Below are 13458 nucleotides of genomic sequence, written 5' to 3' on the forward strand. Positions count from 1 at the left end.
TCTGTTCTATTCCACTATGTTCACCTTCATCCTTGGATAATCCTGCTTCTTCACTTTTTTGTTATCTTACATAGCACTCTGAAACCTTTCGCTGTCATAACTTCATCTCTCTTACACCTTTCTGCCCTCCTGTCATTCTCACAAAAACTGAAATGTCATTCCTGAGATTCAGTTAATGAGTAAAGTAACTAGCACACTCAAGAAACCAAGAAGTGTTGAGTAAACAAACAAAATATCCAACTATAAACTGATTAGTAAAAGTTTTCATCTTTTTAGTTACTATGAAGGTGGTTTGGTGCTGCCCACTCACATGAGGGTTTTTTTTAATAAATTCACAGTAAAATTTATTGGCTGAAAAATTCACAGTACTGCCACAAAAGCAGCTTACTTCACATAAAATTACAATATCAGCAGATAACATACTTTTTAAGAAAGATTCTGAGGAACGTCTCCATAACGAAGCAATATATTTTACATCACAGATATAGCTATATTGTGAATGAAAAGGAATGTTATGTTACAACTACAACATTACATTGCCTCATAATGTTTCCAGTGTCAGTCAACCTAATTTCAAATGGCTACAGTAATCTACTTATTACACAAAGAAAAAGAAGTCACTTGTTGTCTGAAGAACATACAGACAGACATAGCAAATCAGCGCCAGTTTGAAAAAAGGTGGATACTGAATGGTAGCAGATGCCTCTGCAACCATTTATTGTTGAATCTTGAAACTCTTTTGCCACTCATCATGAAACCATATGGGTTGCCACAGCCTCTCCCACAGAGGTGTTACCCTCTTGGCACCTTGCACAAAAGATACCCTAGTGTGGACGCTTTACCTCTCAGTCTGTTCACATCTAAATCAGAATTTATTGAATAGGTAAATTAAAACACAAATGCATCTGCACACTGTCTGCCAGAACCAGTAGAGCAGGCACTTTTAATTATGCAGTTTCTCATCAGTCTCACTCAATAAATAATGACGAAGTGTGGAGTATTGGTAACATAACATTTAATCAATCTATTCCTGTGTGCTTCACACATAAGTGCCTCACATGAATTGACCAGCAGTGTTAAGCAACTTAAGGTTTCTTTGCTGTTGCCACAAACAATGATATTCTGTATCTTAAGTCATGGCATTATGTTTTAATGCCAGCAAACAATAACTTAGATCTGAAGACAGAGCTTCACTGATAGCTTTCCTTCTACTCTTAGGACAGCAAAAATGTTATGGAGACAATAGTTGAAATTTTTAAGAAATATTACTGATCAGACAATGAAATACTGCAAGTTATTATCAGCTTTCCAAACCAAATTATTATTAAAAATGTGATTAGGGCATATAATGTGAATTTATCAGCCACTAAAATTACTGTCCAGTGACCAAAATGTAATCATCATATATGGCCACTTTTTCTTTATGGCAATAAGGTAACTATAAAAGCAGGCCTTAAACCAAGAATCAGACAATGTCCAAGCAACTGAATGTGTACACACACAAATCATGACACATGCTCTGACAACTGACAGAATGTCTCAAGTACACAGGCCTCCCACACTGAAGGGTGTTTTAGATATAATTAAAAAGACAATTTCTTTTTGTAGTTATTTCTTACCTGAGACAGCCTCCAAACAATCCTGGAATGTTTCCATGTTGCGTTCACACTGGGCTTCATTGAGGTAGAAGTATGTGCGAGCACTCTGAACTTTGTAGCGCCGGTCGGCAAAGTTCTTCGATACGTGATACTGAGGCATCGTTCCTGCAGCAATTGTCAATATATAGTTTGAGTTTTTTAAATGTGGGTTGCCACATTAGTAAGAAATTTCATTATGTCAATTGTTAGCAGCTGTGAAACAAGCTACAGTCACATTATTTTCTTTCCAAAATTAATTTAGTATTTCAATGTTCACTACTAAACTTACAAATAATGTAAAGTAACTCATTGTACAATTCCTTATTCAGACACATCATGCAAATGTTAGACCTAGTCATACAACAAGCAACACTACTATTAGGCAGCCAAACATATTATTTTTAAGATAAATAAGTTCCATTAGTTTCAGCACTGAGTTAATCCCCGTCACCAACAGTATCTTCCACATAACAAGAATTTCTCTTAGATAAATTTATTGCTTATATCTGCTAATAAGAAGTTAACATTATATGCATTCACATTTTCAAGATAAGTGGTGTATCATGTAACCACGAGAAGATCTAAAGAATATCTGTATTGATTGTAATTCAGGTAGTGTTAAGTTACTTCTAGAAGACCATTCCAATGGTAATAACTATGATTATGATGGCAGTAGCTACCAAAGGCCTGGTATTATATTCCAGTCTGATGCAGCTTGTTAACTGAGTACTTTTTAGTATGGTTCAACTATATGCCTGTATTTTATGTCAACCTCGACTACAAGTTGTACTTTTCATCTATATATTTATTCTGCAAACCACAGCAAAGTTTATGACAGCGCACACTTCCCATTGCACCATATATTAGGGTTTCTTTCCAACACGTTTCCATATGGAGCACAGCAGGCACAGGAAGACTGCTTACATGCTTCCTGTGCACACTGCAATTAGTTTACTCTTCTCTCCACAGTCCCTACAGGAATGATACATAGGAGGCTGAAGAATATTACTAGATTCCTCAGTTAATACTGGTTCTTAAAACTCTGTAGCAGATTTTCACAGCATAGTTGGCACCTATCTTGATGTGTTTACCAGTTCAAGTTTTTCAGCATTTCTATAACGCTCTTCTGCTAATCAAACAAACCTGTGACTGTTTGTGCTGCCCTTCTTTGTATTCATTTAATCCCCCAGTTAGCTCTATTTTGCAAGGGCTTGACACACTTGAGTAATATTCTGAGATGGGTAGCACAAGTGATTTGTCAGCAATGTTCTTTGCAGGCAGACTGCAAATTCCCAGTAACCTACCAATGAAATGAAGCCTGCCCACTGCTTTAATTATAACAGAGTGACCAATCCATTTCATATCCCCACAAACTATTACACCCAGATTGCATTTTCTGGTTTCCACTGAAGTGACAAACATCGTGGAATATCTCCTAATATCTTGTCGGACCTCCTCCCGCCGGGTGTGATGCAGCAACTGTATATGGCACGGATTCACCAAATCGTTAGAAGACCCCTGCAGAAAGACTCACTGACTCTACAGCTGTCCGTAATTGCGAAAGTGTTGCCAGTGCAGTATTTTGAGCACAAACTGTCCTCTCAATTATCCCCTACAAATGTTTGATGGGATTCATGTTGGGTGATCTGGGTGGCCAAATCATTCGCTCAAACTGTCCAGAATGTCCTTCAAACAATTGTGAATAATTATGGCCTGGTGACATCCACCTTCTCATTCATAAAAATTCCATCACTCTTTAGGAACATGATGTCTATGAATTGTTCAAATAGTCTCCAAGTAGCCAGACATCCAGAGGACACAGTCAATTCCATGTAAGTGCAGCCCACACCGTTATGGAGCCACCACCAGCTTGTGCAGTGCCTCGTTGACAATCTCAGGCCACGTCTTTGTGGAGTCTACGCCATACTCAAATCCTACCGTCAGCTCTTAGCATCTGAAATCTGGACTCATCTGACCAGGCCAAGGTTTTCCAGTTGTCTTGGGTCCTACCTATATGAACATGAGCCCAGAAGTGGCACTGCAGGAAATTTCAAGCTGTTAGTGAAGATACACTGGTTGTCTGCTGCCATAACCCATGAATGCCAAATTTTGCCACACGGTCCGAAATGATATACTCATCGTAAGTCCCACATTGATTTCTGCAGTTGTTTCGCATAGTTTTTCATGCCTCTTAGCATTGACAACTCTATGCAAACTCTGCTGTTCTCAATAGTTTAATGAAGGCTGTCAGCCACTGCCTTGTCCGTGGTGAGAGGTAATGCCTGAAATGTGATATTCTTGGCAACCTCTTGACACTGTGGATCATGGAATATTGAATTCCCCAGCAATTTTCACAATGGAATATCGCATTCATCTAGCTCCAACTACCATTCTGCATTCAAAATCCATTAATTCCTGTCATGTGGCCATAATCCTGTCAGAAACCTTTTCACATAAATCAAACGAGTACAAGCAACAGCTCTGCCAATGCACCTCCCTTTTATACCTTGTGTACATCATACTACCACCACCTGTATATGTGCTGTTTTCAGACACCCATAAGAACGACGAAAACTTAGGCATACATTTTCCATCGTTCCTCAGTTGCTTCAAAATTCACAGAGATGTGTTTCGTCTATACAACTAATTGGAAGGTAGCACAGTTTTTTGCTATACTTGTTTTCTTCTTTTATTTATGAAGCATCTTCAGTGGCCCATAATACATGTTTATTTTTATACATATAATAAATGTATTATGTAATAATTACATTGTGTTACTATGTTACATTTTGTCATATTTTCCAATTAGAAACAACTTTTGTAGCACAAAATTCATTATGTTAAATCATCATTTGGTATCAAGATTTCTAGGGTTTTGAGTCCATATGTGTGGTCCTGGAGATGTGTTCATTCTGTCCCCACGCTCCTGCTGGCCAATTTCTAGTGGCTTTCCACCCACACTTATTATCACACATCACTTGCAGTTTTCACTTTCTAATCAACATTGTATGTGTTTCCAAAAATATATTTAAATAAATTTGTGTGTGTGTGTGTGTGTGTGTGTGTGTGTGTGTGTGTGTGTGTGTGTGTGGTGTCATGAATTACTTTCTTTTTCATTGCAAGGACTCTCTGTATGTCAAAGTGTTCTTGTCGTGGCAGGAGTTTTTTTGTTGTGACTTGAACCATCCAACATGGAACAAGACATGAAAATTACGACAGTGAACAATCGCAAAAAAAAGCTTGTGCCATTACAAGAAAAGTTTCACGTACAAAGAGCCAAAACCCTTATGTCTATATTACAGTTGCAAAAGTCTTTACATTCAAAGTAAATTATTCATTTTAAATAAAAATACTGTAGTGTGATTTATGGGACATACAAATACAATACAAAAAAGTAATACATAACTACTAATAAAAACTAAATAACAACTAAGTGGCAGTTTTTTCTCATTACTGAAAATTTTTGTTACATAAAGATAACAGAATTTGGAAACGGTCGACTCTTATCCTTTCAGATGAAGATGTCAAACTGCCTGTGGCTCTTCCTTTCATCTAACTGTACTTTAATACACCAACCTCAATAAATAACATGTCCAGGTTTACAGCCAACAGGAATTGGTCCAACAAAAATATGACTACAGATAGCAAAACAGAAAAAAAGCATACACAAATAAAGAAAAAGTGTAAGTGGGATAAGAGAAATCATGGAAATTGTAAATGGGAATAGCATAACAGATATTTGAACATTAGCCCTCACAGGTGGTGGAGACCAGTGCTTTAAGCCCACGTACAAGAGGCCCTCAAGTTTCCAGTTTTGGTTCCAATGTTCATACGAAAATATATAGCTTCCAATGACTGCCCTAACCAGCTGTAATTATTCACAAGTGTAGTGTTTGACAAAGAGATAATTTAAAGCCTTCCCCTACTTACACAACCCAACAATGCACCAGTGTACATTTATATGCTAAGTTTAAACCTACAGGCCTGCAACAATTATGCTCTTATTGTGTTACTGAAAAGTTATAAATTTAGGAAACTGTGGAAAATCTACTTAATTATCTTCCTTTTTTTTAAGAGTGTCACTTTATAATGACAGATGGTAGATACAGCCAGAATTTGCATGAAGATTTGATTAAGGCAATCAAGTTCACTGTACTACAGGCAGCACATAGGAATTTACTATATTTCTTTTGTGTATTTTTAACCAAGCAGTATGTGTGTTTCCACATGTGAACTGACAATTATTTTGTATTCTTGCAATTTATTGGCTGTTACATTAGACAATGTATGAAAAACCCTAAGTAGAACAATAACAGTTTTGTAATATATTCTGTCTTAAGTAATAAGAAATACACAACACCACAGTCACATAGCCTCTGTCTCCTGACATGTTATAGATAGATGGACATACACAGAGACACACAGACAGACAGACAGACAGACACACACACAGAGAGACAGAGAGAGAGAGAGAGAGAGAGAGAGAGAGAGAGAGAGAGAGAGAGAGAGAAACAACAGAAAATTAGAAATACACAAAAGAAAATACTTATTTGGAACTCTGACAGCATGCAACAAGAGATTATTAGATGCTTCTTCCAAATTCCCATAAACACGAGCCTTTCTTACTCCATGCTAATTAATACGGCATTTGTCTGGAGAGTTTCCCGGAATAGACCAGATTGAGGCAACAGTCTTAAGGCATTGAGTCAAACTACAGTTTGCAGATAAGACAACTGCTCAGTGCAGTTCACTTAAGAATGACCTCCACTAGCAACGAGCAGTACCTCGAGACTGCACCGTTCGTCATGGTCGCTAGCCTACTGCAGGATACCACTGACCAGACAACACCGGCACTAGCTACAAACCCATACTGTACTGCAATGGTTTAAATTAAGATCTGACAATATTTGCCCCTACTTTTTGCTGAATCGTATTCATAAGCAGCAGGGTCTGAATGTAATAGCCTCGCACAGATGGGGGCCTGCTGAACATTATTGCCTGCTCGCCTGAAGATAGCTGCCAGGTTCCCTGGAAATGTTTTCACAAACACTGTTTTATTCACAAGGGTCTTCACTCAACATATATTTCTATAATGCCACCGACTCAAAATTGCAAAATACTACTGCTAATAACAATCATCTCACTGCACACAGGAAAGAAGTCCATATTATTCTACTCTAGATTAAAAACGTAATTTATGCTTATCTTACTGGCACATTGACGCTCACTCTCTCGGAAAGCATCAGCTCACAGAATGCAAGAATGCACAAGAAAAATCTCTCTTTTACAATGCTCTAAATTGTTTTTACATGTGCACATTCAAAAGGATTTGTGCTCTTCTTCTTTACATTTTACCTATTGCTCTGCAAACAATACTCCCTCTTCTATACCACAATCACTGGCTACTTAAAAGAAAGCTGTCAAATTTGTGTGCCTTAAATGTCCATCTAGGTATACTTCCTTGTGGAAATTGATGGCACAACACAACACAGAAATGTTCATGTTCATTCCTCCTGTATCGCCACTTTCATAAAATGAGCCTGGTGAGGTCATCCTTCCAATGATTGATTAGTTACAAAGAAAATTTTGCAATCCACATTCACTGATTGTCATAAAAATAGCTGCACCCAGAAGAACCTTACCGATGCACTGCACGCTGGGTGTTTATTTTGCACATAATCAACTATGGCAATTATTACATTTGCATTAAATGTGGGAGGGGCCTTTATGTCGTATCTACGATTTGGTACAAAAGGGCCCCAAATGGCTTTGCCAGCCACTTAAGACAGTGGGTTGCCTAGTTATACAAGTTCGAGAGAGGCCACATCGTGGGACTCTGATAAGTCGGGTGGCCCTGCAACCGGTGGCCTCGCCATCTGCAAGTGCCCACATTCGTGCCTTATTCAGAAAGGATAACACTCGTCCTCATACTGCTGCCACCTCCTGAGCGAGCCTTGAAGCTGCGGATACTCTGCCATGGCCAGTGGCACTGCCCCACCTCTTCCCGATTGAGAATGTGTGGGATGCCGTGGAGTGTGTCACCAGAATTCCACCTCCACCCACCAGTCTGCAGAAACTACACGCACAGGTGCAAGCATCACAGACTGGAGTATCGTAGGGCCACATCCAAAACCTGTACAGTGGCATGCCACGACATCTGGGTGCTTGTATTCAGAACTGTGAGGGCCCTTATGGCATACTAACAACATACATTTTGTGGCCCTATAGTGCCGTAAACATTGTACCTTCAAAGCCGAAAATCTAACAATTTTGTTCCTGTAGTATTATCTACCCCTGCCTGTCAACAATAATCACAATCTGCCTCCTCCTTGAGGTTGCAGGTCTTTTTTATGACAACCAGTGCACGTATTACCAGTAGCAGTACCAGTAGTAGTATTGCAAACTCTGGTGGCTTATTTTATTGGGATATCAGCGTCTTGTAGAAAATGACAAATTACTCAAATAGTTTTGCATCACCTGTACATCTGTCAATGTTTCTGGTTGTAGATTCTAGGGAAGTGTGGAATGAAAAAACAACTATTTCAAACTAAATAATTTGAATGTGAAAAAAAGATAGTTCAAAAGTGTAAATCTTTAAACATCTGTGAAAAGAAACTGTGGTGCAGTGTAACACTCATTATCGTCATTGCTCCACCGCACTCCTTGCAATATTTTCAATATTTTTGGATTCTACTTGGCACACCATCCACTAAGTGGGTAAAATGACGCTGCTCCAGCTCATCTTGTCTCTGATGAAAGCCCTGCTGAGGTCATCCAGTGTATGGGGAGGTCCACTGTGATGGTATGCTGCACATCATTTAAACTGCTCCCAAGGACGCATATACTACAGGACATGGCATTCGGTCAATTCTTGCCTCAATGAGGAAGGCACTCATGATATGGGTGCAGTGTGTGTGTGTGTGTGTGTGTGTGTGTGTGTGTGTGTGTGTGTGTGTGAGAGAGAGAGAGAGAGAGAGAGAGAGAGAGAGAGAGAGAGAGAGAGAGAGAGAGAGATCGTCATAGAAGACGAACATGTCTCTGAAATGTTGACACTAAGGCTGTACAGTATGTCAGAGGTATTTGTCCCAACACTTCACAGTCCTCCAATTACTGTGGGTAGCAATGAGAGGCATCCAACATTTGCATACAATAGTGTTCCAAATTGTGAATGATCCACATCCCTACAGTACCTGTGAACAGTACACCTGAGACACTATCTTCTATGATGAACAGTATCGAAGTCCTGCAATCTTCAGTATTGAAAACCTAATGCCGTGCACCCGTGTTCTTTTCCATATATTCCCTCGTCTACCGTATTTGCAGGGTTTTTCCTGTCATTCATTACAGTTGCCTGGAGTTAAGAATCAAATGTGTGGAGCCAAGTCTTAACGTTTGGATCGACAGTCTTGCATGGTTCCTTCTGATCATCTCCAGCTCTTAACTTTTTTTATTTATTAAAAAAAGTGTCCACTAGCCATTAACTTCCATTTGCCTTATGTCCAAGATACTCCCCCCCCCCCTCCCCCCAGAAAAAAAGTTCCCTCCTTATTCATTCTCATTGTGATACTTCAATTGCTGCCATTTTTTATTAAATTCAGTACATGGCAAAAAGTCATTTCTTAAAAGCTATTTTCATCTCTATAATAAATTCATTATATTTCACACTGTTTTATTGTTCGTACTAAGGGTTTCACCAAAGGGGGAAAAAAAACATCTTACCTTGATTATATGGCAAGGCATGAGCAGTTTAATGCAGCAACATGTTTCTGCAGCATGATAAGCTTTTCGTTTCTTTCACGAGTGAGAGTGAGCGACAGGCTAGGCATGCACATTCTTTGACAGCCACATACTATGTTTGTCACATATATCTACCACAACAACCACAGTTATTTGCTAAGCCAATTATAACTTAACTCTTTCCAATATTTCAACTGATATGTTACTAGTGTGTACAAAGACTGCAGCACTACATCAATGGAAAAGTCAGCACATTACAGAATTAATTATTGGCAATAGTCTACAGTTCACTGCATGCATCTCCACCACAACTAACTTCACTAACATTAATAGCAGCATTCGTACCGAACAAGTGTGAAATTACGCAATAACCACCCCAGACATGCTCACCTTTAAAATCTATGTACTTGTAGGCATAGGAGGCATGTAAGCTACAGGTGTATCTGTGACCTCAACATGGTGGGTGCATGGTGTAGGAAACTACGTTTGGAAACTGAAGCTTCCTTACCTTGTGATTTGTCATCTCCTGCTTCAGATACGCTCCCCCTGAAACAGACAGTAAGCGTGCGTGAAAACACTGTACTCTATAATACAAACATTATCAAAATACATTCTCTGGTGGAAACCATAACAGCATCAGTCAAGTTACGCTGAAACGTGCCACTTATTGTAGAACATTGGGTACAGTGAAGCTGTGTGTTTAGCAACACAAAAGCAAAAGAAAGAAGGCCACCTGACTCACCTACATAAGTGAGTGTGCGCGTGCGTGTGTGTGTGTGTGTGTGTGTGTAAGTGAAGTAATCTCTAAGCATTACAATTTCAGTAGTTTTCAGTGGTCACTGTTTCTGTTTATAAGGATACCGACAAAGCTGTGGCAATGTCTCAGCTTAAGATTTACCAGAAACTGTGACATGGTCACTGTTAAAATATGACACTCTAGTCAGTAAATTCAATGACCTATATGGCACAAACCACCTTACTACGAATGTAAGAGGTCTTATTGAGAAATCTATACTACTACCTAAAGACAAGTCATAATTATGTCAATTTTTTAAAAAAAAATTCTTGACTGATTTACTTGATTTTTACACAATACTCTAATAAATGATTGGGCCAACAAAGGCTACACATTTTCAAATGATTATTATTTTGATGGTATCAAACAGCAACCTTCTCATCAGCATCAGCAGCATATGTAAAATTATAATACATTTTCCTGTACACATATGAGCCGCAAATTTATTTTAGCTAAGGGCAGAAGATGAAGTAATTAATTAAAATTTGTGCCAGAGCCCAGTCTGAGGCCTTGGTCTCCTGCCTACATATGCCTAGTATGCAGAAAACCTCAGTTCAAGTCTACGCCATGGTGCAAATATTAATTCATTGCTTCAGCTTCAATCCTTATTATTATAATAAACTTCATTAATAAAATATGTATTAGATGAAGAAAGACTGGAAAATAAATTTAATGCCATACATTAAATAAAAACTGACAAACGATGTCACTGTATGAACAAATTGACACATATGATTGCAGTTCAGCACTATTGATATATAACAGGGAGAATGTTTAAACAAAAAACCTCAAATTCTTGACCAATGTACTTCAAATTTTTACACGATACTCTGATAAACCTGCGGTTGGACATAGGACACATATGTTCCTGGGACTCTCAAAAATGTCTGGAGCAATTTACTTGAAATTTTTACACAATACTCTAAGAAAAGTTCTGACAGACCCAGGTGGTGGTGGTTGTTGGGATGTGTAAGGGGGACTAAACAGCGAAGGTCATCAGTCCCCCATTCCAAAATCAGGCGAGCCGAAAATCTACGGAGCAGGTAAAAACCAAAGGGGGAGGAGACGTCCCCCCAGGCGCTAAAAGAACATAAATGCAGCAACAAACACTACAGACAAGAACAGGACAGAGGAACACCAGACAGAAAGAAACAGAAGAAAGGAGGATGGCCGGAGACTGGTTGACTGACCACGAGAAAAAAAAAAAAAAAAATGGGAAAGAGTCAACCATCTGACGGCACACCAGAACAGCAACAGACACAAGGACAAAAGACACAGAAAGGGAAAGGCGCAGGACCTCCCTAAATCGAACCATATAAAGGACGACTACGGATAAAATGTAAAACACTGTCAGCCATGGAGGCATCGTCGGATAAAACCAAAGCCAAAGTGCCCGGGAGATGAAAAGATTGCCGGAGTGTGCGCAGTCAAGGACACTCCAGCAAAATGTGGCCGACCGTCAGCCGGGACCCACACCGACACAAGGGGGGATCCTCCTGACGCAACAGATGGCCGTGCGTCAGGTATGTATGGCCGATGCGCAGCCGACATAGGACTACCGAGTCCCTGCGAGAAGCCCGCAGGGAGGAACGCCACACATCGGTCGTCCCCTTGACAGCCCGCAGTTTATTCGGGGCTGTCATGCCACGCCAATCAGCAGCCCACATCCCAATCAGCTTACGGCGCAACACCAGCTGCTGGTCGCGAGCCGTAAGGCCGATCTCCAAAGCCGGGGCGTCGATCGCCCCTTTGGGCAGCCTGTCTACACGTTCGTTCCCTGGGATGCCAACATGACCGGGCGTCCAAACCAAGACTACCGAACGACCAGAATGGGTAATGGCGGAAACAGACTCCTGAATGGAGGACACCAGAGGAGAGGAGGGATAGCAGCGGTCGATGGCCTGAAGGCTGCTCAGGGAGTCACTGCAGATCACGATGGACCTACCAGAGCAGAAACGCATATGCTCAAGAGCGCGCAATATGGCCACCAGCTCTGCAGTAAAAATACCGCAGCCAGCCGGCAAGGAGCACTGCTCAACATGGGCAGCATGAGCAAAAGAGTAGGCAGTGCGACCATCAACCAGGGAACCATCAGTGTAGACAGTCTCACAGTCCGAAAATGAGGCGAGGAGTGCAAGAAAACGGCGATGGAGGGCCACAGGCGGAACCGAGTCCTTGGGTCCCTGTGCCAAGTCCAGACGGATGGACAGCCGGGACAAACACCAGGGAGGCGTAGGTGCACGGACCCAGAAGGGAGGCGGAAGAGGGAATGAACCCAACAGCAGGGACTCAACGCGGACAGCGACGGAAAGCCCAGACCTAGGTCGCCGTTCGGGCAGATGGAGGGCCATGGCAGGGAAAAGCAGGCGACAATTGGGATGGCCTGGCGAGCAATGCACGTGGACAGCATAGTCGGAGAGCAGTTGATGGCGGCGAATCCGCAGCGGGGGAACCCCGGCCTCCACCAGCAGACTATCCACGGGGCTCGTACGAAAAGCGCCAGTTGCAAGCCGGACCCCACAGTGGTGTATGGGGTCTAACAACTTCAACACTGAGGGTGATGCAGACCCATAGGCCAGGCTCCCATAATCAAGCCGAGACTGCACAAGGGCTCTGTACAGACGCAGCAGCGTGCAGCGATCCGCACCCCAAGACGTGTGGCTAAGGCAGCGGAGGGCGTTGAGGTGCCGCCAGCATTTTTGCTTCAGCTGAGTAATATGAGGAACCCATGTGAGCCGGGCATCAAACACGAGTCCCAAGAAGCGGCAAGTGTCCACCACTTCAAGCAGGTGGCCGTCGAGGTAAAGTTCAGGATGAGGGTGGACCGTCCGACGCCTGCAGAAGTGCATAACTCGAGTCTTGGCTGCAGAGAACTGAAAACCGTGAGTCAGAGCCCATGATGCTGCCTTCCGAACGGCTACCTGCAGCCTGCGTTCGGCGACTCCCGTAGTCGTGGAGCTAAATGAGATGCAGCAGTCGTCAGCATACAAAGAAGGAGACACCGACGACCCCACAGCTGCAGCCAGACCATTAATGGCCACTAGAAATAAGGACACATTCAACACCGAGCCCTGCGGGACCCCATTTTAATGTGTATAAGAAGAACTAGAGGCGGCACTGACTTGCACCCGGAAAGAGCGGTGCAATAGAAAGGTTTGAAGAAAAGCCGGGAGCCGACCACGAAGACCCCACTCATACAACGTGGCGAGGATGTGATGCCTCCATGTGGTGTCATACGCCTTCCGCAGATCGAAAAATACAGCAACGAGATGCTGACGTCGGGCAAAG

At 41.6% G+C, this 13458-nt stretch overlaps 1 protein-coding gene across 2 annotated transcripts in view; it reads right to left on the reverse strand.

Moving 5' to 3' along the window:
- LOC126418916 (proline dehydrogenase 1, mitochondrial-like) overlaps window positions 1–13458 on the reverse strand; it is a 288058-nt gene that overhangs the window by 59857 nt on the left and 214743 nt on the right. Inside the window, exons 3-5 of one of the 2 annotated variants that reach the window (XM_050085941.1) lie at window positions 9883–9920; window positions 6555–6665; window positions 1620–1763 (exon numbers count right to left, since the gene is read on the reverse strand). In XM_050085941.1, coding sequence (XP_049941898.1) covers window positions 1620–1763; window positions 6555–6665; window positions 9883–9920 — 293 coding nt within the window. The remainder of the gene's footprint in view (window positions 1–1619; window positions 1764–6554; window positions 6666–9882; window positions 9921–13458) is intronic. The other variant, XM_050085942.1, reaches the window with a different exon arrangement.

Source organism: Schistocerca serialis, chromosome 9, assembly GCF_023864345.2.
Source record: "Schistocerca serialis cubense isolate TAMUIC-IGC-003099 chromosome 9, iqSchSeri2.2, whole genome shotgun sequence".
NCBI classification, from domain to species: domain Eukaryota; kingdom Metazoa; phylum Arthropoda; class Insecta; order Orthoptera; family Acrididae; genus Schistocerca; species Schistocerca serialis.